We start from the raw sequence: 25,632 nt of genomic DNA on the forward strand, positions 1-25,632 counted from the left end.
ACAAAGATACTGCATCTTCCATGGCTAAACTATGAAAAGACTTCTTCCTATACATTTTGACAAAGGGTCATCTGTCTTTTCCTTGGGTCGCCCGCTTGTCCCTGCTTCGCTTTTGTTTCTTGCTTTCTGTCATCTCTCTTTCCCACTGAGCGGGGACTCTTTTTACACAAAGGTCCTCAATCACCTCTTTACATTATTCAATCTTCAATATTTAGGATGGACGCCCTTCTTTGTGCAAAATGCGCTCAGAGCCCACGAAGCTGAGCTGCTTCCTGCTGCTGTGTCAGTGCAGCCATAATGCAAAGTTGAAGAGTTCAGGACCTTCCTTATTGATGAAATGATGTCTTTTGTTGTGTACTGTGATGGAAAGAGGCAAACATGGTTAGCATGAATGGCAGAGCAGCTCCATCTTGCTGTGCTAATGCCATTATAGCTTCTCAGTATTCTGGGTTTGGAAATACTGACATTTTCTCTATATACGTTTGAAGGACAGAAAATAGCACCAGGGGAGAGAGCTAGTATTAGTGCTACTGCGACATGGATAATAATTCTATTCAGTGTATCGGATGTAATGCTGTGTGCGTGGGCTCTTATGACTCAGATGGGAAGAATGATTCCTCATCTTCAGAGAGAGAAGAAAGGACAAAATCACACAGTGGTGCCAGTTTCTACTCCACCTACAAAGCCAAATGTTTGAAAGGCCTCTAAACAACTGTGTATGTAGCAGTGCATTGTAATGCAAATACATCATTCAACATACGTGAAATATAAACTCATATGGCTAACTTTGAAATCAGGGGGCTCATATTTTCTTTTTAGATAAGGGATTCCTGCTACTTCTGTCTCAATGGGGATGTGCTTTTAAACTTCGTTGTGTGTTGTGGAAATGCATGAAATTACTCTTTGAGTGACACTATCTCATCTAGGATTTCCATAATGCAATTTCCAAGGGCAGTTGTCTTTGATCTAGAATCCCTATTCATATCCTGTCCTGTCTCGTTGAGCCCAGGTTGCTTCGTTTTTTATTCTAAAGCCTGTCACAACAATGCTGACCCAGTACAGCCCATTTGATGTTCCCATAGAGCAAAAAAAAAAAAAAAAGCTGCTGCAGTGTTCTGACTGTTTTGAAGCTTTATCATGTGAATGTTGCCCCACCAGCTCTCAAAAAAATTTAAAATTGAAAATCTGAATCTGTGCAGACAGCTGTGGCTACCATTCTAATGTTGACTAGGTTTTATTGACCCAGCATCAGTGTGAAAAACTCTTCAATAATATATATATATATATATATATATATATATGTAAATCGTTACCATGTGAATAAAGTGTGTCCACAGTCAAGACAACTTCATCTTGAGGATGAGGCCCACTTTGAAGTGATCTCTTGACATTTTTGCTGAATTTTATATTGTCTACATATTTTATTTTTATTTTTCCTTTGACCTAAGACTGAATCAAATGTATGAAAAACATCCTGCGGCATTTAGTTCACTTTCAATGTGGTGAAGATAAATTTTGTCTTTCTGTTTAATGTTTTTCCCCTTTATTAAGCAATAAGGTAATAAATATACAGTATATAAACAGACTAATACAGAAAAAAATAAACCTATGTGTTTATGCAGAACTGATGTGAGCATCCAGCTCCCTTCTTTGCATGTCATGCACTGAGCTTCTCATGTATCACCAGCAAGATGAACAATTTTTTTCTGTAGTTCATCCGTGAATTTACGTTTACCTTTCTGCATTTTCTAGCTTTATAGATACTGGACACTCAGATCTAAAACTCCTAAATAGCTTCTTTTCCTCAAGCCGCCAAAGCCATCATTCCAAAACATCTCGTCTTCATCCACCTGGATCCATTATTATCCATTATTAAGCTGTGTGTCACAACTGTGGAGAAAATGAGGGGGTGAAACATCTCACCAGGAAAAGCTTCAATAGCTTCGTATCCCCCATAGATGCAAAGCCCATCCGAGACAATAAGGAAGGAGAGTCACACACACGCACACTTTCTCCATTTTGCCATAACACAAAGTGCTCCAGTTGTCTCGTGGTTCTGAGCAGCCGAGAGTAGGTGACGTCATTACCAGGTAACTCTGGCCTCTCAGCACAGCTGCTCCCTCCTTCCCCTCCCTCTCCTGTTGCACAGTGTCTGAGAGAGTGGATAACAAGCAAGTATGGGGAGTAAAATGCATTGCAAGTCCGCTGTAAACATATTTGAGGCTGAGATTGGACAAAATCCTGGAGGATTTTGAAATTCCAGCCAAATGCTTTTTTTTTAGCTCTCAAAAGAGTCCAACTAAAAGAGGCTGTTTGGTCACCCTATTATATTATCAAAAATGGCTTCAGGGTGTATGCTACAAAAAGTAGAGAAAAGTCAAGATTAGATACACACCAATGGACAGACTTTTCAGAAAGTTTAACTGGCAGATGGACTTTCCCATCCGCAGAACCACTAATACTTTGAAAATTATGTTTGACATGCTGACAAAAATCTGGATATGTTATGTTTTAGAATGAAGACATCAAACCTGATGGTCCATCAGAGCCCAGCCGGCCAAAACCCAAGCAGGGCTGGAAGGAAACCACCATCTACAGCCTTCAGAAAGGAGCTGGCGGACCTCCAGTCACCAAAGTTATCACCCAGAGTGGAGAGGGCAGGCATCCCAAGCTCAGTACAACCTACTCCAACCAGGACCCAGACAGGAGCAAGCTCCTCTCCAACCATCTGGAGCAGCTTCTTGCAGGGGCACCAGGCACTCGGCAGGGCATCCCAGGTGGTGAGGCTGTGTGGCCCAAAGGGAAGCTCCACTACTTCAGCTATACACAGCCAGCTCAGAGTGATCACACAAAACTGCATACTCAGGTTGATTTTGGCTCCAAAAATGCAAAGCCTAATCTGGACAGACTGCTGTTCAAAGCTGGCTCAAACCGACCCAACTCAAAACAGCCTCTAAGTGATGTGGATGGTAAGTTTTCTTTTCTGTTGTATTTCACAGCCTGGATTTTGCTTTTATTCCAGATTTCTCTTAATTTAAGTTGTTATTATTATTATTATTATTGTTATTTATTCTTGTTTAAATGTTTAATCTGACTGTGTGTTCTCCTTTGCTTTTGTCTGCCAGAACGAGTCATACTAAATACTATGAACCAGCTGGGGAGGCACAGCGTCAGCATGGATGCTTTGATGGGCAAAGACCTGGACCAGCTGGCTGAGGTCATCACAGGCGCTCTGCAGGAGCTGGATGAGGAGCAGCCTGCGCCTGGGGCCCCGCCAGAACCAGGAGCCACAGACTCCAGGGGGGAGACACCGGGTAACCAGGGACCACTGGCAGCAATGCTGAATCTAAAACTCCAAAACCAGAACCTGAAATCGGATAAAGGGCAGGATCTAAACCAGAAAGACACGCTGAAAATGAAACAAGGTTGGTGTTTGTGCTGCTGGAAAAGAGAGGAGAAGCTGGCAGCATTCAGAGTTGATGAGTGTATTATGTGTAAAAAAAAATGTAAGAGTACATGGAATTGTGAGTTTCTAAATGCTTTTAAAAGGCTTTGTTTCTATAATCCCCATACAAAATGCTGCCAAATGTAATTTTTTGGGTCTTTCATTTTGTGTCATAACTGTTTTTCTTTGCTAAATACAAAAGAGGACCTCGATTTTCAACCAATCTGCTCATATACGTTGTGCTCGTTTCCAGGCCAACAAATAGACGGTGCTGACAAAGATTCCATTGACAAGGTGAATTTCAAATTATTCTGCTCAAACAACAAATTGGTTTCTTAGGGAGCGAGACATGTCCAAACATTTTATTCACTTCTGAATATTACTTCAAATAATGATGATTTAAAAGTTGTACAACCTATCATTTTGTTTTGAATTATTAGAAGTTGAAAGATGACTCACTGTTGCAGAATGTTTTTGAGAATTTTTCGACATTTTGACTAAATAGAACTAATCTCTTGTTTGACTGTCAATAAGTAAAACTACTGTGGAAAAGAAAGGTCGTCATTAGACCTTGGAACAGCAATCTGACTCAGATATGGTGGGGAATCAACACAAATTCCTATCTTTTCTAAGACTAGAATTTCTAATTGAAGTTCAGAAACTGTGTTCTGTAAGGAAACTAAATAAAATGAAAGAAAAAGGGTTTTATCATTCTAAAAAGAAAACTGCTTTGATTTAACCCAGCATACAGCTTTCTTCTCCAAGCTGCTGGACTACCTCAACAGGGAGCCTTTTGGGGATGCTCCAGGGGTCAACAGTGGGCTGCCAGCTCCCCTTCAGAAAATGGTGGGACTAGAAAATGTCCAGAGCCGGACAAAGCAGGGCCAGGTTCCTGTCCCACATTTCTCGGAGGAGAAGACTGCGACCATCCCTGCAAAAGAAGGATCCACCCTGCGGTTGTCCAGTGGAGCAGAAGGGCCTGATGCACAGATTGACTCTGAGGTGGAGAAGTGGATGCAAGGGGATCAGGCTCCAGCAGAGAAGAACCAGCAGGATGAGCCACAGAAGAAAGACATGAAGATTAAAACCCAGTTGGTCCATGTGGGAGTGAAGGAGTTTTCCAGCAGAGGGAAGGATAGACACTTTGGCTACATTATCACCAGCTCAGAGTGAGTAGAATTATTGAAACATTATATATTGAAATGTCAGCAATTACTAGACATACATTTGATGCTTATTTCTTTGCAATACATACTGAACAGTACAGGATACAATATACGCAAAACAACGATGGAACTGTCTTGCATGGAACTTGTTTAATCCTAATCAATACATTTTCTTTTAGTTTTTCGGTGTGATCCTAAAGTTAAATCGTATCAAATTGTACTTTTTCTTTTATGAGATCTAATCTCCAAGCAAATGCAAATTAGACTAAAACTTCTAATTTCATTGTTTCTAAATAGCTTTAAAAATGGCTGCATATCAAAATGTCTCATAATGCAGCTATACAGATCCACAATCAATCAGAACTATGAAACATGAGGTATTGCACTGAGCAACATGTGTCAACAGTGCTCCTTGTCCAGACAGTTTGTATCAAACCAACCACATGTAAGATAAACCATGATGATTAGTTCACCCAAAGCAAGGCCTTTTGAAAATCTGTTTGGATAGGAGGGGGGGAGGGCTGCCACATTCATCCAGAGTAAATGAAGCATTGAGTCTTACATTCAGCTGATTCCTAGATTAGCTTCTGGTAAGGAGTGAGCCCTGGAGAAGAAGCAAACTGACAGTTTTCCTCATTGAAGGGTTTTGAATCATACAGCAGTTCTGGAATGTAAACACTGCAGCAACTGGGTAGAAACTGATAAGGCACTTCTAATATGCTAAAAAAGACTTGCTTTGCTCACATAAATATTGTGAAAACACCATCTATGTTTTGATTGGTGAGTTCCAACTCCACTGAATACAAGTGGGCCAACTTTAACTTTGTTACGACCCGACTCAGGGGTATGGAAGGGCGCAACAAAGAACACGGCGTGGACAGATGTTACTTCAAAATAAAAGCACATTTATTTACAATTCCCGTGAAAGTGATGGACAACCTGTAAAACAAAATAAAGATGAGCTGGGGTTAGCGGACCTGCAGAAAGAAACAAACCAAAACCTATACCAAACACTCACCGAGTGCACACAAAGACACGACCGCAACTCGGTGAGGAAACTAAAACCAAACAAAAGCAGCAGGCCCATAAACTAAGGTGACCGTCATCACAACACAATAAAACACTAACCTAGCCCGGCACTAAAACAATCACAAAGTAAACTTAACACAACTAAACATTTAAAGCACCCATTGTGAAAAGGAGGTGGTCGCGACACACACACACCCGGTGCACAACATGAGGGGGAGAGCGGCCTGAGCCTTTCTGGCTTCTCCCCCTCCACACCTGCCTCGGCTGCAGCCTTTTCAGCCTGACTGGTCCAGAGGGGTGCCAGTCACACAGGGGCGGGGACAAAGGCTCTGGCCTTAGGCACTCCGGGCAGCGCTCTGCCGCCCCTAATCAACACACAAACGGCCACAGCTGTTTACAACAAGCAGGGCCGTAACAAACATCATAATGATGCAACTTTCAAATAAGTTTGAAATAGAAGGATTTCTTTAAGCTAAGAAGGTCAAATTAAGTACAGAAAGGAAGAGATGAACAAAGATAAAGGAGGAAGAAGATAGACCATCTGGGAATAATTGAATCACACTGCTTAATGCAAGATATGCTAATGCTAAATCCTGCTAAACCTGTTTGACAAATTTATGAAAGTGGGCCTGACATGATCATTTCTACTCATTTAATTCTTAATCTTTCATACTTGTAGATTATTTTTTGGACCTATCCTGACTCCAAATAGATTATTTCAGAAGGGAAAGCTTTATTTTGGGTAAAAAGGATCCTCCTGAAAATGAGAGAATCTTGGGCAAATGTCTTTTGATTGGTCCGATCATAAAACAATCAGAAAACCGTCTAATTGGCTGAATGGTGAAACAAAAAGATTATGATCCATGAGTGTGTAATCCTTCAGTCCCTAACTAGCAAGATACTGCAATTTGTACACAATACTGTCCTTCTGAAAAACACTTTTTTGAGCATGGCAACATCTCAAGTCCAGCAGTATATGTATGGGACATGTATAGTGGAGTTCGCCTGCTCACTAATTAGAACCCTGTTCTAGTGGCTCACTGCCAGCCCATCCCCTTAGCTGGAGGTGCACTGCCCAGAGAATTTGACCATACAAGCCTTTCATCCATCCATTCATACATCCATCATTTAATCTGTTATTTGCCATTTTTTGTGCTATGTTAATATTTGCTCTCTTCATAGTATTCATGGCCAAATTTATAAATGTTGTATTTTGGGGAACTGGGTTATGTTTTGTGCATGTCTGTGAAAAAATAAACTAGAATCTAATTAAATTTCATAAATGACACAATGTTAGGCTGAATATATATATATATATATATTCTGCTATCTAAATTATGTCGGTAAGCTCAGTTATCGTAGTTGTTTGTTACATATGGACCTCTCGGAGACAGGGAAAAGGATTAACAACCTTTATTTCACAAAGAATATCAGGAGGGATGGTCTTACTATAGGTAGACACAGATGAGTAGACAGTTCCTCTTGGAGCCACAGAGCTGGGAAGGGAAAGAGAACAAGTCCATGCATTTGTAAATGAGGTCCGACCAGGACTGAGGGTGACGCTGGAGTATAAGGACTGGAGAGTAACAGATCACAGGTGTGACAATCAGCAATCGAGGGAGTAATTGCTGATGTGCATGGCCTGGAGTGGAGCTGTCCACGATGGAGCCTAATGTGGGTGTAACAGTTTTCTTGAAATCATGAAATTTTTAACCAGCATCAGGAACAGTGAAAGTTCCTCTACTATTTTTAGTTATCTGATGTGATTGTGTAATTCATTGGTTCAGCTATACAGCTGGACCTGTTTTAAGTAGACTAATTTTGCATTTCTTAATACCAGGTATATGTCTTCTTCATGCTCTTAAAATTGCCACTAAATAGTGCAATTTCTGTCAAAGCTACCTACATACTCCCATCTTTATGGAAACGAATGCTGTAGGATGAAATCTTTAGTGTGTACTGCACCTAATTACAATAGCTGGGATGATAAATCCCTCAGCGTGTGGGTATTACTGTGCTGCATTACAATTTTAATGATGATACTCTGTGAGGAAAGGTAGACAAGTTCTCTGCCTCTCCTTTTCTTACCTTTCACTCAGCTCGGTCTTAGCAAAGATAGGTTCCTATCGACTGTATCTTCGCCCCTGGCACTGTCTCAAATCCCTTTATGGTGTTATCAAGTCCACTGTCAGTGCGTTGTCCTTCACCTGTTCAACACAGGCATCCTCATAAAGGTCTGATACGGGTACAGCCATCGCCTTATTGCCATACAAATAGGAATAGCCGATTAACACACTGTATAGACGAGCATGTGCTAGGGGAAATAAACAGGTCACCTTCTGAGTAAAATATCTTCATCTCCTCCTCCTTGTCTGTCCTCAGCCCACCTAACGGACACCCATAGTTGGCCTATAGAAGTGTGTCCATATTTGCTGCACCTCATGATTGCACAGCTGTTATCCCCAGCTTCTTCGCACCCTGCAGTGAGGCTACACAAACCTGCTTATCTGACAGCTCCTGACATTGTGGTGGTTGTATTGGGGGGGTAGATTTGAGTAGAAGGAGGAGGTATGTGTGGAGGAGGGAGGGTGGAAAGGTATGGATCGAAGAAAAAGAGACAGAGAAACCCAGGGGGAAAAGTACTAGCATCAACAACCAAGTCACTCCCAGAGCTCTCCAGTTGCTAGAATTACCACAGAGGGATGTAAACGTGCCTGGAATTGCATTGGTGAAGCTTTAACTTTGAAAACCCCTCAAAAGGTGGAGGAATAAAGAACCTCCCACCCTCTCAAAGGTGGAGTGAATCAGCCACTCCTGCACAGTACACTATTCTTTGTTCTGTTAGAGAAGAAAACAGCTGTAATGTGGGGTCACACTTATAGGCCCAACAAAATATTTCTGCATAATTCTGACTTGAATATGTCCAAAGAAAGCTATTTTTTTTAGTTCCAGATGGTGCTGAGTGTCTCAAAAAACTAAAGACATGTACTGCGAGTGATAACGAACTCAATGCCCAGTTTTCCATAAAACTGTTTTTCTGTTCACATTTCTTTATTATAGAGTAGAAACAAAATAAAAAAAAAGTCCAATTATGATTTTTGACTTCTTGGTGTGTGTCATCTTGCAGTCACTTGTCAGTGGTTTTTTACTGATTCCAGGTTAAGCTGTTAGCAGTAAAGTAGCATTCTGACTGTGGATGCCCTTCTTATTTTCTGGGTACAACGCGCAGGCCAGCAGATTGCCTTTGTTTGGTCTATTTCCTTGGCGATTTACTCTCTGAGTGAGAAAGCAGGCGCAGACTGAGAGGCATGGCTTTATCAGACCACCATTACACTTCACCTCCATTCCATTTGCACCTTATTATTCTCATCTCACAGTGAGGGCGCGTGTGTGCTCATGTGTTCTCTGTGTGATCATGTTTTACTTTGAGGGTAGGCACGCACAAGGGAGAAAGTCAATGCAAAGGAAGAAAGATGAGCAAAGGAAAGAGAGAAAAAGGAGCATCCATATGATGCAGCCATTACACCTCATGCAGGTTCCATTTGCACCTTATTGTTTGTCTCATTGCTGGAAAAAAGCAGGTGATTTACCAAGCCTGGAAAGGCAGCTGATCCCTTTTCCCTTGGCACAGTGCTTTGTATGTTTGTTTGTGTTTAAATGTGTCCGTCTGCAATGTGCAAATTTGTGCAGCACATCCATTGAGACAACCACAGTTTTTGCTTGTGTGCAATGACCCGTTTGCAGGAATGAATTGTGGCAGCATCACCCTGGAAAAAATAACATTTTAATGTCTGAATATCTGTGTTTGTGTTGCATGAGTACGGGTCTCTAGCCCTGACTCATAGCTGCATTGTGTTTGCCTCTTCCAGCTCTCTTACCAATGATAAGAGTTTGGACCTGATGGAGCGTCTGACCCAGAGAATGAGCCTTCATGCCGCAGACCTGACCCAGCTCTCGTATGTACAGACACAAATATCCCACACTGTCACAGATACTGATTCTGCTCATGGTTTTCAAGTTTCACATAGAAAGAAAGATAATTGGCTGCATTTAAAGCAGGTGAAATAGCTTTGTTTGGTGGCTTTGGGGAAAGAGTGTGAAGGTTGTCCAGTATCTGCAAGGATTGTTTGTATAAAAATGCTGTGCTATGCTAAATGAGTGTTGGCGTTTGTTGTTTTTCTGACCTTTTGTTGTGTTTGACTTCGTGCAGCGAGAGAAATCAGGCCTAATTACGTCTAGACACATACTGACGTCTGTGCTGTATTCAAAATAGTTCTGCAACACTTTTGTCACTGCACCCTTTTTCATAAATGAGCAGTCCTGCCATCAGATAAGTCTGGAAGAGAACTGGAAACACCACTTGATACAGAGCTGGAAACAGAAAACAGTACAGCAGGAGGTGGCTAATATATTAATAAGCAGGTGAACTGTCCTTGAACCGAGGCTGTTTTGTGCTTATATTCTGGTTCTACTGTACATTTGATGTCAGACCATGTAGGAGGCAGAGGGGATGTGTTCGTCTAAAATCTGACAAGGCTTTTAAAACACTCCTGCAGCAGAAGGGAAGGCTTGGTGGCTCAGTAACAGCAGCAGCATCAAAGCCAGAGCATTGCAGTGCAGCTACACTGCAACTCTATTAACAGATTAATCTGACTTGCTTAACAGTTTCTAAGTAATACCCAGTGACTTCTACATAAATACGAAAATGAGAGATTTTAAGAGTCTGTCTTCACTTTTAGCATTATTAAGCCAGAGCACCAGGGTGCATCATCATGTTGGTGCTGATTTAGTTCATTTTGCTATTACACCTGTCATTCCTTATCACTCTGAATTAACTTCAGATGCACGTAGTGATTAATGTCATCTTGAAGCAGATGAAAGGCTGATAGCATTACCGCACTGTGTGCTCTTTCACACATAGTCGTGAAAGGTCACTTTTCTCAAGTAAATGTAGTAACACTTAATCAGGTTCCCTCTTTAACGTGTTATATAAGTCACAGCAAAAAAAAAAAAAAAAAAAAAAAAAAAGTAGTAAGTACCTTAACTAAAATAACTCACTGCTTTCAGAAAGCTATACTGTATATCTAAGTTTAATTTTATGGGAATTATTTTGAACATTTTCAGACTTTTTTTCAGTTGGATTATTGATTGTTATGAGAGAAATCTCTTGGACTACAGCTCCCTATGCAGCTCCACATTTTGAATAAATACCAAGATATGGCTTGGTATACTGTCATACAGAGCCAATGTGTTGAAAAAATTAAATATGAACTATCAAATGTAGTTATTTTCTGGTCCTTGACTTACACTTTATTTGAAGAAAGAAATAAACAGTTCATCACATTGAATCAGATGCTTTTCCATACATTTGTTATCTTCTATCAACCTAAAGTGGACTCACTTGACATGGATGTACAACAGAAAATAAAGATCCAGGATGTAGGGACATATATTAGCATAAATTGCATTTTCAATCCCTTACCTCATCTCTCCTTTTAAGAGTGTTGGAAAAGCTGCAGTGGTTACATAAACTGCAAATCTAAATGTTGGTGTTGAATAAGTCCCTGCTGGATTACTGTGGAAATAAGGTGAAGAATGGTCGGGAGGCCTGCAGGCCTACATTTGAATTGCTAATTCTAAAGTAAAGAAAACAAAAATCATAGTTTTCATATAATTCTATACTAAAAAATATGGTCATAGTCATAAGTAGCAATGACTACGCTAAGAAACCTGAGAAACTGAAGGTTCCAATTAAACATATTGAGGATTTGAATGCTCAGTAATGCCCTCTTGCTGATTATTAGCCCATTCTCATAAAAAACATTAAATAGAAAAAATTTTATTTTTATACTAATAAAGCTCAATCTATATATTTTTTTTCTTTTTTTTAATGCCATCCAACATCTGGTTTGTGTGTACAGCACTTTTTTGTGTGTTTAGAGGAGGGACCTGACAGCCAGTAACTCAAGACAAAATATTTTGATTCATTGTTTGAGGGTAACTTTCAATACAAGCTATGATTTTACTGTCTGTATCTTTAAGAATGCCAGATAAACCAGTCATGTGACTGTATTGGCAGGGAGGCTTCATTTGTCTGGGAAAAAGATGCAAACTTGGAATCAAGGCTTTATCTGACATTTGCATTCCTTCTCAGCACGTGCTCTGATACTTCAGGTTATGCTTACCGTCATTAATCATGATTATCATATTGTATTTCTGCACAGGGATCTCCCAGAATGTGACACACTAGATCTCTAAATATAATTTCTTGCATACCTCAGTTTCAGATGTCAAACACGTATTGCATTTTAATGTGTTGAAACTAAAAATAACAGGATTTTATTACAAATAAACATATAACAAATAAACAAATAAAAATTTGTTTTGGGGTTTTTCTTGTGTTAAAGTAGCCATTAATACAGATATTTGAATACATAAATACTATATATAAAATATGCATATAAAAATGGGAATATATCCCCTTTTATAGAAATGCTGAATTTGTTGTTTGTAATTTTTCTTTGGCTTGGATTTATAGCAGAGTATTGCTGTAACCATATTTAGCTGCATTAACAAAGTGCATTAAAGTTGATAATCCAGCATAAAGCCAATGGCGGATGCCTGAAATTAAGCATTCTGTAAAGGTCTACAATGTCTTTACACCTGACATTTAAACTCTTCTTTAGAGGACTAATAGAGAAAATGTCCCCTTTGTCTGGTTTGTTTACCTCTGTTCTTTTTACTCTTAAAAACTAATAAAAGCATATTCATGTGGAATGGCCAAGGCGAAGGACATGATGTAAGCTCTTTGTTCGTCTAGCTGTATGGCCTCAGCAGGTAAGTGTTTGAAAGCCTCTGTCTCAATATGAGTTGGCTGAAGTATGAGAGCTGGGTCAGAACACACCGCCCTGCTTCGGAGGCCTCTCTTTTTCACTCGCTCTGATGAGCTCTGATAGCTGGAGATGAGAAGAGACTCTCAGATATGACAACCAGGCAAAGAGGACTTCAGACAGAGACTCTGAGAAGAGGATGTTAGAGACACACACACACTTTTTTCGTATGTGTAAATGTAGTTAAGACACTGAACTCAATTTTGTTTGAGCTCAGTACCGCAGTAATCAGCACAGAATATTCCCTTTGAAAGGGTAGTTCTGGATGAGCATGGGCTCGAGATAATGGGTACCTCTTTCAGATGACGTAAGTGTTTTACTCATCAGCAGCACTAGGGGGAGTGGGACACACACTCACAAGTCCGTCCTCACACACGCCCCCTGCCAATATCCCGCCAAACAGTCTGCACACACACACACACACACACACATTATGTCCCACCAGCAGGGCTAATATAAAGTCCAAGCTCACACAAATGATAACACAAGAGACAGTGTGCACTCTTCCAGATAACTTATCTGTCTTAAGTTCATCTCCCAACTATGGCTTTGTTTTTCCTCAACGATATTTAAATAGCATTTGTGTGGCTTCACGTCAGTTCAATTTGAGATGCATGGAGATCTCAGGCAGTGCAACCCCGGCCAGGGAGAATGGAGGCAGGGGTAAAGATTGTGGAAACATTGACATTTACGAGAGCAAACAGAGTCCAGGTGAAGGTGCTAGAGAACGGCATATTTCTTTCAGAGCTCTTTGTCAGTGTGTGTGTGTGTGTACATGCATGTGTGTGCAAATGTGTGTGATCATGTTCATGAATCCATCGGTGCATAGTTGGGTCCGTATGTCGAGCAGTATTGGCTCATATATTGCTCCTGGCCCAGAAGGCTGAGTGATTGCAAGTAGGACTGGGTCACAGCACTCTGGCAGCCTGATGAATATCCCTCTCTCTGTTGTACAGTCTGGCAGTATGTATACTAAAATTGTGTGTGCATTTTCCACAACATAACAAATCAGATATGATCATGTACTGAAAGGTTTTGATTGACAGAAGCTGGTAGAAAAATGGGGCAAGTGAATATCTTAACCTTCCATGCATTCTCACAGTTTCTTATAGTATTATTATCTGTCATTTAATTATTAACTAAATATTAAAATAATCCATCAATTAGTTTATCTTTGTATGAATCATAGTACTATGGATCGTATAAAGATATTAAAATGCACCTGTTGAGATGTGTAATTTTCTTCCCATTGGGGCAAGTAGACATAGACCAAGACATAAATACATTAATCCATCCATTTTCTATACCACTTAATCTAATTCAGGGTTGTGGGAAACCGGAGCGTATTCCAGCAATTAGCAGACGAGAGGCAGGGTACAGCAGGGCCAACACCAGAGAAACAAACAACCACTCACGCTCACATTCATTCCTAGGGAGAATGTTAGATTAACCCACCTAATATGCATGTTTTGCATGTCTTTGGATGGTGGTACCAGAGTACCTGGAGAGAACCCACGTATACACGAGGAGAACATGCAAACTCCACACAGAAAGGCCACTGTTTCAAACCTCCCAGCCGAGGATCAAACCAGTAACCTTCTTTCTGTGTGGCTGTGGTGCTAACCACCACACCCTGCAGCCAAAAACAACTGTTTGAAAATCATCAGGATTTACCAGTGCCCATCATTACTTTATGTGTAAAACACCTTCTGGGTCAGTGATCATTTAAAATATCCAGGCTTTCACACTGCTTCAGTTGTGTTACAACTTTTACGGCCAGCAGCAAAGCTATCAGTGCCATTAGAGATATCATTCCCAACTCTCTTTCAATCATTTCAAGTAATGTCCCCAGCTTTATCTTAGTGATTTTTTTGCACTTGTGTTTAAATTAAAAAGTGGAAATAATAGTTATCAGTGCCACATGATGCTGCTTTTAGTTCTGTTTTCTAGTTTAAAGGCAAAAAGGAAGAAACAAACATCTTCACAGCTTTCAGATAGAGCAAAGACCCCTTCCTAAAGACTTTCAGCCACATTTTCCCTGATAAACATGATATGTTATCTATCTGGAAAGTGCTGATGAGTGTTGCTTGTTGTAACTGGGACTATGACTGAACATTGTGACATTATAATTTCCAACTTCATTTCTTTTTAATGTTAATAGACAATTGAACTCAATTTTCACAGAGGTTCATTACCAACAGCATGTGCTGCAGTAACATTACCATCACTTTAATTTCGCTCTTTGTGGCCTGTAGTAAATTTGAGTGCTAGCCATGCTCCTACCCACAAACTAACTGATTCTCAGTATTTCCAACACAATCTGCCGTTGGGGTAGGTAATTGTTTGTTGAAGTTAAAACATTTTTTAACCATTCAAATCACAAAGTCCATGGCAGTCTGGGTTTAAATGCAGCATAAACCAAACCACATTTGCATCACAAATTAAGATTTTAATCTAACATTTCCGCAAAACTTTGCGCAAAAACAGTCAACACTCAAATTCTCCACTCCCTTAGCTGACTACAACATTTTTACTTTAAACAGCTATTGGGAGATAATGGAGCTTCTCCGTTGGTATTGAAAGGAGGCTGTTACTTAGTCACTATCAGCTTTTTTCTACTGTTGCCTTTCTACCAATCTACTCCACATTGGCAGCAATGTGACACTACAAGTTAAGACATTTATCTTGAACTATAAAAGCAAAGACATATTGAATACTTAGGTTAATCTTTATAGCCAAAGCCAATGTTAATCTTACAAGCCATAAAAGTCATATTAGTCAAGGTCCCAATGGATACAATTAGCTTGGCTTTGCTTGAAGACATACTACGTAACTTTCCGACCCTAAAACTCTGTGTTCCAGAATCGTTTGATGGCACAGTGACATCTATCATGCGCATTTCTGGAGCCGTCATTGTCCAGCAGCGTCCCAAGGCTGATAATCCACACTATACAACTTTTTCATCCGGGATGTCACATGACGTTGCAGCCCAGTTTTGCTTCACACACTAGCAAATGGATATAAGCACACCAGCCGTTTTTGAATGCGCACTGTGGCTGATTCAGCAAAGAACTGCAAGAAGACATAACCAGAAGAAAAGAAAAAAAGAAAGGGACATAACAAGAGTGACTGTCTTCTGCTGGCTGGAGAGATCTCACAGTACAGGATGTGGGAAAATTGCCAAAGTTCTGAAGTGCATCTTTAAGGTACAGTGTGTAAGAATTAATTACATTTAGTGGTTAAGATGGGCATAGAAATTACCCCAAATGACAAGCACAGTTGTGAATGGATGGTGGCCGTCAGTGGCCCAAATTCTTACAGACATAAACATATTGTAATCTGCCAACTGATCCAGTGGTCTCAGGTCCAATAATGGCTGCACTACAGGTAACGACTTCAAAATTGTGTAAATGTGTACTGTCTTCTTTGATGTGCCTTTTTAAGACACTACCTCCTAAACAATGCTCTAGCACCTATCAAATAAAGTCAGCCACTGCAGTTATAAAGTTCAAATGTTGTCTGTTCAGTGCTTCCATAGTAAAAGTGGTGGCACATGCAGCTGCTATGTATGACTACCCACATCAAGTTTACATAAATACCTCATTTTAAACACAAATATTTTAATCAGTTGATTAGATGTGAATAGAAACACTGTTTTTAATTGTATAATACATTTTTTGTCATAGGCTGCACAGTGGTTTGGTGGCCCCACCGCAAGAAGGTCGCTGGTTCGAGTCTCGGTTGGGGGGAGGTTCGAACTAGGGGGAGGTGGCCTTTCTGTGCAGAGTTTGCATGTTCTCTCCGTGAATGCGTGGGTTCTCTCCGGATACTCTGGCTTCCTCCCACTGTCCCAAGACATGCATGTTAGGTTAAATGGTCATTTTAAATTCTCCCTATAGCAGTGAGTGTGAGCGTGAATGGTTGTTTGTCTCTCTGTGTTGGCCCTGCGATGGACTGGTGACCTGTCAGGATGTACCCTGCATCTCACCTGTTAAATGCTGGGTTAGGCTCCAGCTTCCTCGCAACCCTTAATTGGACAAAGCGGTACAGATAATGAATAAATTTTTTGTTATTGACATTGTCATGGTTTCTGTCATGGTTTACTGAGCTGTTAGCTGATATTCTTGACTTTCTGTGGATACCACACATGTTTATAGTTACATTTACAAACCTGATGTCACATCCATAAAACCGGATGTTAACCCTTTAACTCCCGGTAGCCGAGGGTGCAGGCACAGGAGGTTAAGCTAAACAGTCAAGCTAAGAATGCAATGTTGGATCATTTATGAGCAAGAAATCTGGATAATGAACCACTAAAGGTGCATGGATGGAAGTTATTGTGCATATTGTGAATATTGATCTCTCTTCACCATCTAGAAGCTGTGAGATTCTAATCCTAATTTCTGTCTGTTCATCTGATGCTGATATTCATCACATATTGTCTCTTCTGTGTTTAGAAGGAAGCAGCTTCACAGCTTTAAATTCATCTAATTACTAATTTTATTAAGTAAATCCTGAAAATTTTATCCGTCTTTGTTATAACTATTTGATTTAATATATATGAAGAAATATTTAAAATGTTACTGTTTAAAGAGAAAATTGCTGCTAAATCTGTTTATTTGTTTAGTGCTGGGGTCTGCAACCTTCACAATCCAAAGAGCCATTTTTTCCCTCAGCCAGCTAAATAAAACTTGTTTAGAGCTGCAAATGTTACGAGACAACTTATAACTTTGATAAATATCTACTATAGGAAATTTGATGTCATTTTTGAAGAACCACATTTTTAATTTTATTTTTAGGTTTTAAAATAAAGAAAAACATAAAAGCTTTGCTAAAATAAGAGACAGAGAGACTTTCTTCTATGAGATGTAGAGATTTGTGAAAAGTGATTGAATAAAAAGTCCACAGTTTCCAACCTATTGACAGGAAAAGTAGTTAAAACATATGTTACTGGTACTTTTAGTGTCATTATGTTGTGGAAATTTAATATAATTATTCTATGGAAAAAACAGAAAAATATAAAAACCTGCCTTTGTTATCTATATTTAGAGCATTAGTTAATTCTTTAGCATTTTTATCCATGTATTAAGAGCCATTGTGGAAGGTCCAGAGAGCCACTTGCTGCTCTGGAGCTGCAGGTTGCAACTCCCTGATTTAGTGTAATTTAACCCAAAATTTACTTCATTTTCTTCATATAGCAGCAGGACTTCTTTTAAAAGAAAAGGACGTTTTGCATGTTTAAATATATACAGATAGATAGATAGATAGATAGATAGATAGATAGATAGATAGATAGATAGATAGATAGATAGATAGATAGATAGATAGATAGATAGATGTGTGTGTATTTATATTTATATATACGTGTTTGTATGTGTGTATATAGTGCATATGTGTGAATATGTATATTTTATCATTGATTATAGCACTAGGAATGTGTCTGTATGTGTGACACTCTAATTTCGTTGTACGTTCTTATATAATGAGGAAAAGTATTGTATCGTTTATTTTACTTCATGTTCCCAGCATCCTTTTAATTGTCACACCTGCCTCTTGTTTGGAAATAATTCCCTCATTTTTTAAACTCCCGGTTTTCCTTTGCACAGTTCTGCAATTCCTGCTTTTACAGCGTTTTGCTTTTATTAAAACATCTTTATTCTTCATCCATCTGTCCCTTGTGAGTCCTGTATTTAGGTCCAACTACCTCGCCTCCTGAGGCTATATTCCGTGACAGACATTGATTTGGTTATAAGCTGCGCCATTACCTTAGCTGATAGAGGCAGGGCAACAGCTGAGCTGGTGGGTTGGGATTGTTTACATTTTTCTCAAATTTATTTTAGGTTACTCTAACCATCTCCCAGGATTATATTTGTTGTAGACACATCCAAATGCAAAATCTTCTCTTTTAACTGAATGCCATTACGTAAACAAGCTTTTAAGCTTCTGGTTTCGAAAAAGCTCATTTGTATCAGAGACAAGTTTAAATTTTTCCACCTCACTTGTTTTAGGAAAATGAACCATTTGCGACTGAGTAAAATACTAAAGGTATTTAATCAGAAAATGCTTATATCTGGAGTTTTAAACTTGTAGTTAATTTCAGGGATCAAAGTCAGATTAGCGCATTGACAATTAGGGTACTCCTTTTCATCTTCTCTGTCAAGTGATCTCTAACTGCCTTTTTTGTTACACTAATTTAGCTTTTCATCATTCATGATATTTGTTATGAGGAAATACACACCAAGGTTTATTTGTTCTTTTAGCTGTTAAAAACGGTCATCTTCTTGCTGTATAAAAATACTTTCTTTTGGGAAATAAAGAGGTTGCACCAGACATGAGTAGGGTTATTTCTTTACACGTTGCTACACTGTTATGTTTCCCCCTGACCATAGAAGGGAATTCTAAAAGAGTCTGCTGGGGTTGTTAGATTTTATTTCATGGCCAACCTCAGGGACCTTCAACATTTATTCTGCTTCAGGGAAAGAAGCCTGTTGCTGACTCTGACCAGATGGAGGAAAAAAAGAGCAGAGTACAGTAGTTATTGTGGGTAAAAGTAAAAGGAAAAGAAGCTGCTCAGCTGATGATTGCACTTTGCTTTTTGAACAATTTCATAGTAAAAAGGGAAATAATGATAATTTACATTATATTTACAAAGGCTCTTGGTACCTTTCACATGTGTTCGGAATAGTTTCTACATTCAATATCAACCTAAAAGGTGTAATATTCAGCCTCAGGAAACTCCTTTTAGTTACTTGCAAGTCAGTGTAGCATTATTCTTTGGTAAAATATGTTGTGTTAGACAAAACGATTAAATCTATTAGGCTGCAAATTTAGCAAGGTTGCTTATAATGTTAATGAAATGGTGAGTATCCTACTTGTCGTTTTCTGGTCTTCTGATCTGCGAATCCATGTACAGACTTGAGCTACACTATGGTACAAGGGCGTAGGTTTAATTTTGACATCGGTAGGTACATAAAATTAGTCTGCAAAGCCCCTGGATGATGAGGGTTTTATTGTACTCATGATAGAGTTTTCTTTGTAGAATTATGTAACTGAGTGGATAGAAAATCTGAACAAGTAGAAGTTTATAATGCAAAATATTCTATTCGGTGACTAACATTAAGATCTGGTATTTTTGATAAACAGAATACAGGTCTAGTTTACTTAATGATTTCTGTGATTTTTTAAGATGAAGAGTCTGTTGGCAGATTTGCTTCACATGAATACTGCCCACACCACATTGCAATCTACTTTTATAAACAGAAACATTCTTTAGTCCTTCAGTACAAGAAATCCACTGTCTGTATTAATCAATTTAATGAAACCTTTGAGGAAAATGTGACCATTAACAGATAATCATTATAATATATACCACATTTATTTAATCATGATAAGCCATTGTTACACAGCACATTATCATCCTTATAGCTGTAATGATTTTGAATAATAAAATCTTTATGTGATCGCTAACTACTTGCAACTGCATAGAGTTTGTGATGTTAAAGAAATTGTTCATCATTATTTTAATTTTTTCTCATTTTAATTGCAACCCATGTTAAAATTGTTATGGTCCTTTTTTTTAATTTTTTTTATTTTTTAGTCTGTTCAATATTATGTTAAGGTCAGATTAACACTTATGTGACTTTGATAAAATTTTAATCAAATATGTAAGTCAGGTCACATTTCCTAAAACTAAAGCTGGCCTTGACAAAATAAGGCATTGGTCCGCGATAAGGACACGCGTTTTTTTTTTTTTGTTTTTTTTTGTTTTTTTTTTGCTTAGTGACTGCTATTATCACCATTATTCATGACACAATAGTAACTGGAAAATAATTTATTTGTAACTTAAACTTTAAAATTGACTCACTCTAAAATAACTTATGATGTCCTTCTATCTTTTCTTTGCTACTGAAATTCTGACCGCAACCACCGTTAGCACCGCTGACACAAGCCCAAAGCGCTAGCTTTTTCAACATAGTGACTGACAGTTGTAACAGCCAATCATGTAGCAGGAAACGCAAGCGCAGAGCCAATCAAAACAGTTTAAATTGTTTATAAGGCGGGGCTTAAAGCAGCACTGCTATTGACGCTGTTGAGATAGCGCTGTAACTGTCAGCTGTCCTGTACCACGGAAAATGGTCGTACCAACCAGGGAGTTGCTGGATATTGGTAGGGACATGTGCCTACCCAATTTTTACCCACATGCTATGGTAGTTAACACCAAATCCTCTCACATCATGCTTTTTTTCCTATGTTGCACTATTTATGGTTAAAAAAAAAAGCACTGTTGGTTTGCATTCATTAGCCTTCCACATAGTCTTAAACCAGAGTTACAGTCAGTAAAGTTTGTTTTCATTGACTATTGTTTGAAGCACACACAGAAACTCATCACAGTAGGCTCTGTTGCTAAGTAACCTTTTGCTGGTTAAAAGTATAAACTTTCCTACAGGGTACATGATGGTGTAGGCTCTGCTTTGATCTACTGTAGTGGCTAAATCAAGCTTGGAAAGGATAATAAAGCTCATCCTGAAACATGCAATTCTGAATTTTGTTTTCTCTTCACCATTTATCTACAGCGTCCTGGGTCCTGCACTAACATTCAGAGTCGGCCCAAACCCTAAGAATGTGACCACTGCAGATCTGGTTCAAGTTGCAGGTAAGAGCAGGCCATGATTTTCCCTTTGTCACCTTCACACGACAATCTTATTGACAGCTTTCATTGTGATTCATCTAGTTTTTCCAAGTTAGAGCCCTCTGTCACCTTCTGGGCTTTAGTAAATGAGAACACAGATTAGTCTCTCCAGATACAGTAGATGCGCTGGTGTTCATCATGTTCAGACAAACCCCTGTCCCCAAGAAGATTATTAACAGTGTGTGATGACAGATGACCATCAATTACAGAGATGATGAGCCCAGTGTTCACACTTAATGCTTCTTTACACAAGCACATACTCATACAAAGTACACAGGACAGTTTATGGTCATCTGTTATGTCCAACAGGCTGACAGGTTGAAACAGGTTGGTACTGGCCAGTCAGTCAGAGTCTATACTGCCGTGTATGCCTGCATGTATGCACTTGTCTGATGTAGACTGATGGAGAGCTGTCAAACACAGAAAGGAGGTTATCAGTATGCACTGCCTTTGCTCCCCTCTTCATTGTCTGGACTCTGGTGAGCCTGTCGTTGTGCTAGCATGTGTGCGTGCGTGAGGTGTGTGTTGGATGTGTGTCAATGTCCTTGCTTTGGTCGGAAATGACTTTGAGAAGAACAGCAATACTCTCGACAGTCAATATCATCCAATATCAGGCCAGTGGAATCAACATGATGGTGTTGTTATTGGCAGAAATGTGTTGCTGCTCCATTTTTTCTATTTGGCGACATTTTTTGGCACCAGCTCGTTTCCTATTACGAAGGTGCTTGATGGTGGCTGATGATAAAGATTCACTGGAAGAAAGGTGGGGAAGGGGTATGAGTTTTGGATCAGTAGGCTTTTGACTGTGCTTCCATTTTTATCCCTATTTTTTCAATTTTAACATAACAATTATGCATCAGATACATTTATTTATTTATACTTAGTGTTTTTCTTGTTCTTTTCTGTTTTGCCTCTTTATTTTATTTTGGTTTCTCCTCACTTGTGTGGCTGACTGTGATGAGTTTGCGTGTGGTGAGAGCTAATGACTGGTTTGAGCAAGGCTGAAATGTCAAACCAAATGTTATGTCAACATGATCATGAGCCTGACCCATATTGATGAATTATGAATGCAACCCACCTGAATAGTAATTTGTAAAAGTGGAGATAAGGACTTCTCATGGTTTTGATATATTGCTGTTTTATTCAAAAAGAATGTGAGTCGCAGCCGTAAAATCTATTTAAAAAATGGCTTTTGAAGATAGAGGTAGAGGTGGAACCTTCTGTCTGTGGAGCTTCATGTATCCCACCATTGACCCTAGACTCAGTCTTGCATAAGGCTTTATCCCCTGTTGCTCCTCTGTGCTCACACCACAGTGTGAAACCAACTATATTTCCCACCTTTTCACTACCTTTCTAGCTGTTTCCCATCCCCAGAAAGGAAAAACAAATCATTTTTGGAAGGTGTGGCAGTTTTTACGTAGTTACCAGATTGTGGAGGAACACTGTGGTTTTACTGCAGTCTGAAAATCAAACTGACATCCGCATGCAGTGGCCACCTGGGTAATCCTGTCTGACCTTTGCCTTATGTGTGACTGTGCATAAATGACATGGCCTCCTAATGAACTCATCAAAACCCCTGCTACATTCTGTACCCAGCGTGCTGCAGAGGGCCCAGCTGAACAGCATAAAACTATAAATGATTCAGAAAATCTTGCTAGTTAATAACTATTAAAACACATATAATCAGCCATTTATAATCAGTATGCAAGTTCTCAGCGATTCCCTAGGTAAACTTAAATTCTACTTTACACATTTGTTTTCGTCAGTGGCCACTAATGATTAACCTTTTTTAATTGTCTTATTTTATTTATTTAGTTTCCCAAAGCCAGATGAATTTGTTTAACAGTCATAGAATATAACAAAAAACAAGGATGTCTGCAGCTGATCAGTTTCACTATTCACCAAATAAAATTTTCCACTTTACTTTGTGTATTTTGCATTTAGCAGTTTCAAGAAGCTGGAATTAAAACTGCATTAATGGTTAATCCATTATCACAGCTGTAGTCGTAGTTTTCCTGCTTACTTGCCAATGAATGTGTCTGAACTATTTAGAATATTGTATATTTGCTCTAAAGACTGCAGCTAGCAATCATTGTATTTTCATTAATTGGTGTTTCCAAAATGTAAAAAAGACTGAAAGAAATGCCCATATATGTTCAGAGAGCTCATTATAGAATGTCTCATTTTGCCTTAAAACCAATAGATGTTAATTAAAAAATTAATAAAACGTCCATTGTTTTTAATTGCTACTTTCATTTATTACTGATATTTATTTAGTTTGTTTTTTTGTGTCTTTGTTGTTAGAATTTTGTCTCTACAAGGTCAAAAATGAGAGAAATGTCTGACTCGAGTTCTGATAGTCAGATATATTGTATATTAAAGCTCCACTGGTGTTACCTTGGCTGTTCCCTGCAGTGTCTGAAAGAGATTAATATGGCTCTGCTACATTCTACTGTCCATCTATCTGCCCATCAGTTCTATTTGATGTGTTCAATGCCCCATTGAAAAGAATAGACAAAGAGACTCAGTTGAAAGGCATGGACAGTATAGAGGAGATTTGATAACTCATTGAAAAGCATCTTTTAGGCAGCAGGTTCTTAGCGGCTGTGTGGTGAAAGGCCTGCTGGGAGGTCTGACTGTATTAGTGGAGGTAGAGGCTCTTGTGTTCTGCTCAACTGGAAAACCGCAGGACAAAGACCTGCACTGCCTAATCCCTGCTCGGCTGCAAAACAAAAGAGAAAGCTGCTGCTTTATCAAAACTACAAGACATTCTACGTGTCCGTGTTTGTGCGCATGTGTATGGATGTGTGAATGTTGCTGTTTTTTTTTTTGTTGTTTTTTTTCCTTCAGCTGCGTTCATTCTGTGCCAAGAAAATGATTTATTCAATATTTGATGAAGTGGCAGCCAAGCTGTTAAAACCAATGTTGGAATGTGTTGTTTAGAAGTCTACTTTTTTGCCATCTTGCTTCCTCTGAGTGATTTCTAAACATGTAAATCACCTTCAGTCAGGGAAATAGATCTGCCAGAAATGCTTTTGCTCACTGTGAAGTGACGTTTTGAAGCTCATGATGGATTTGATTCACTTACACATTTGGGCCCTTCACAGCAAGTAGGTGGTTTTCTGTGTAGGAAGGTTGTTTTTGCTTAATAAAGTATTATTGTATAATTATGATACGCAATAATTTTTCAAATTTATTATAAGGATGTGTTTTTGTTGCTGTTATTAGAACTATACGCAATTGTTTGGTATTAAAAACCCTGGCCTGATGATTTGGATGGTCTCTACCGAATGAGATCAGGATGTCCAGGTTGTGTGAGTGGCTGTAGGTGGTGGGTGGGAACTGGGTGAGGATACTCCTATTGTCTTGGCTGTCATGGCTGGGCGACCCCAAAGCCCCTTAGAGGCCTCAAAGGCCCCAGAGGCCAGGCCATAGCAATGAGTCCGCAGGCCCCCAGGCCGTGAGAACCCCAGTCTTGGTCAATGAGCGCTGGGATTCTAGGGACCTTGGGGGCAACTTGCTGAGCCATCTGGAGCAGAAAGCAGAGACCCTGACACACGGCTGTCACCCGAGGGAGACACGCAGAGACATGGACGTAGACAATGTCTGCCGCCCCCACCTCTGTTTCCGCCTCTGCTTCTGTCTCTCCGTCTCACACATACACGTTCGGCCACAAAGTGAAAAAGTTGAGTGGCCAGTGAGAAGGAGAATGGCGGTGAGGAAATTCCAGAGTAATTTAGGCTAAAAAGAACATCTACCTGTTAATGAATATCTAGAATTTGTGTTTATGCTACAAGAAAAAAAAAAAGAAGTTGGAAAAAAAAAACCTTGAAAGAAATTGCTAAAACTGAAAAACTCTGGTGGTCTAGTAGCCAGGAACGTCAGCCATCATTCCATTTACTGTTTCATTCAATGATTGCCTCTTTTTGAACATGATTTACAAGATTGAAATTTATTGTCTGTATTAATTTTATGACCTCTATGAAACACTGATTGTTCTTAGGTACGGCCCGACCAATTTATCGGCTGGCTGATTAAATTAGCCGATAACAGCCCTTTTCAAAAATGGCCAATATCAGCCGTTGTTTTGCCGAATAAACGCTGATTTTTTTCTTAATTTCTCATAAAACAGTAAATGCTGTTAAGTGTAGGAGTTGTGCAGATTGATGTCCTTGCAGTGTTTGTCCACAAGATGAAGCTCTGACTCATTCAATCTCACAGTCATCCCACTGTCTTTTCAACAGAGGTAGCTAGCTACCGCCAGTTTACATTACAGCAGTGAGCTGAGTGGAGCTTGCCGACAGGTAAGTTTATAATAATGTTGTGAAATTAATGACTCCAGTTTCAGTTTAACTCTGTTTGCCATGTGTAATGACGAGTGGCGTGTGCTTCTGTCAGCTTTTTATTCACACT

At 39.3% G+C, this 25,632-nt stretch overlaps 1 protein-coding gene across 1 annotated transcript in view; it reads left to right on the top strand.

Moving 5' to 3' along the window:
- The window catches only part of ptprn2 (protein tyrosine phosphatase receptor type N2), a 139,727-nt gene that overhangs the window by 35,248 nt on the left and 78,847 nt on the right, over nucleotides 1–25,632 (top strand). The window contains exons 5-10 of the mRNA XM_041967530.1: nucleotides 2,516–2,969; nucleotides 3,126–3,425; nucleotides 3,699–3,739; nucleotides 4,190–4,614; nucleotides 9,510–9,596; nucleotides 21,104–21,183. Coding sequence (XP_041823464.1) covers nucleotides 2,516–2,969; nucleotides 3,126–3,425; nucleotides 3,699–3,739; nucleotides 4,190–4,614; nucleotides 9,510–9,596; nucleotides 21,104–21,183 — 1,387 coding nt within the window. The remainder of the gene's footprint in view (nucleotides 1–2,515; nucleotides 2,970–3,125; nucleotides 3,426–3,698; nucleotides 3,740–4,189; nucleotides 4,615–9,509; nucleotides 9,597–21,103; nucleotides 21,184–25,632) is intronic.

This window comes from Melanotaenia boesemani, chromosome 18, assembly GCF_017639745.1.
Source record: "Melanotaenia boesemani isolate fMelBoe1 chromosome 18, fMelBoe1.pri, whole genome shotgun sequence".
Taxonomy (NCBI): domain Eukaryota; kingdom Metazoa; phylum Chordata; class Actinopteri; order Atheriniformes; family Melanotaeniidae; genus Melanotaenia; species Melanotaenia boesemani.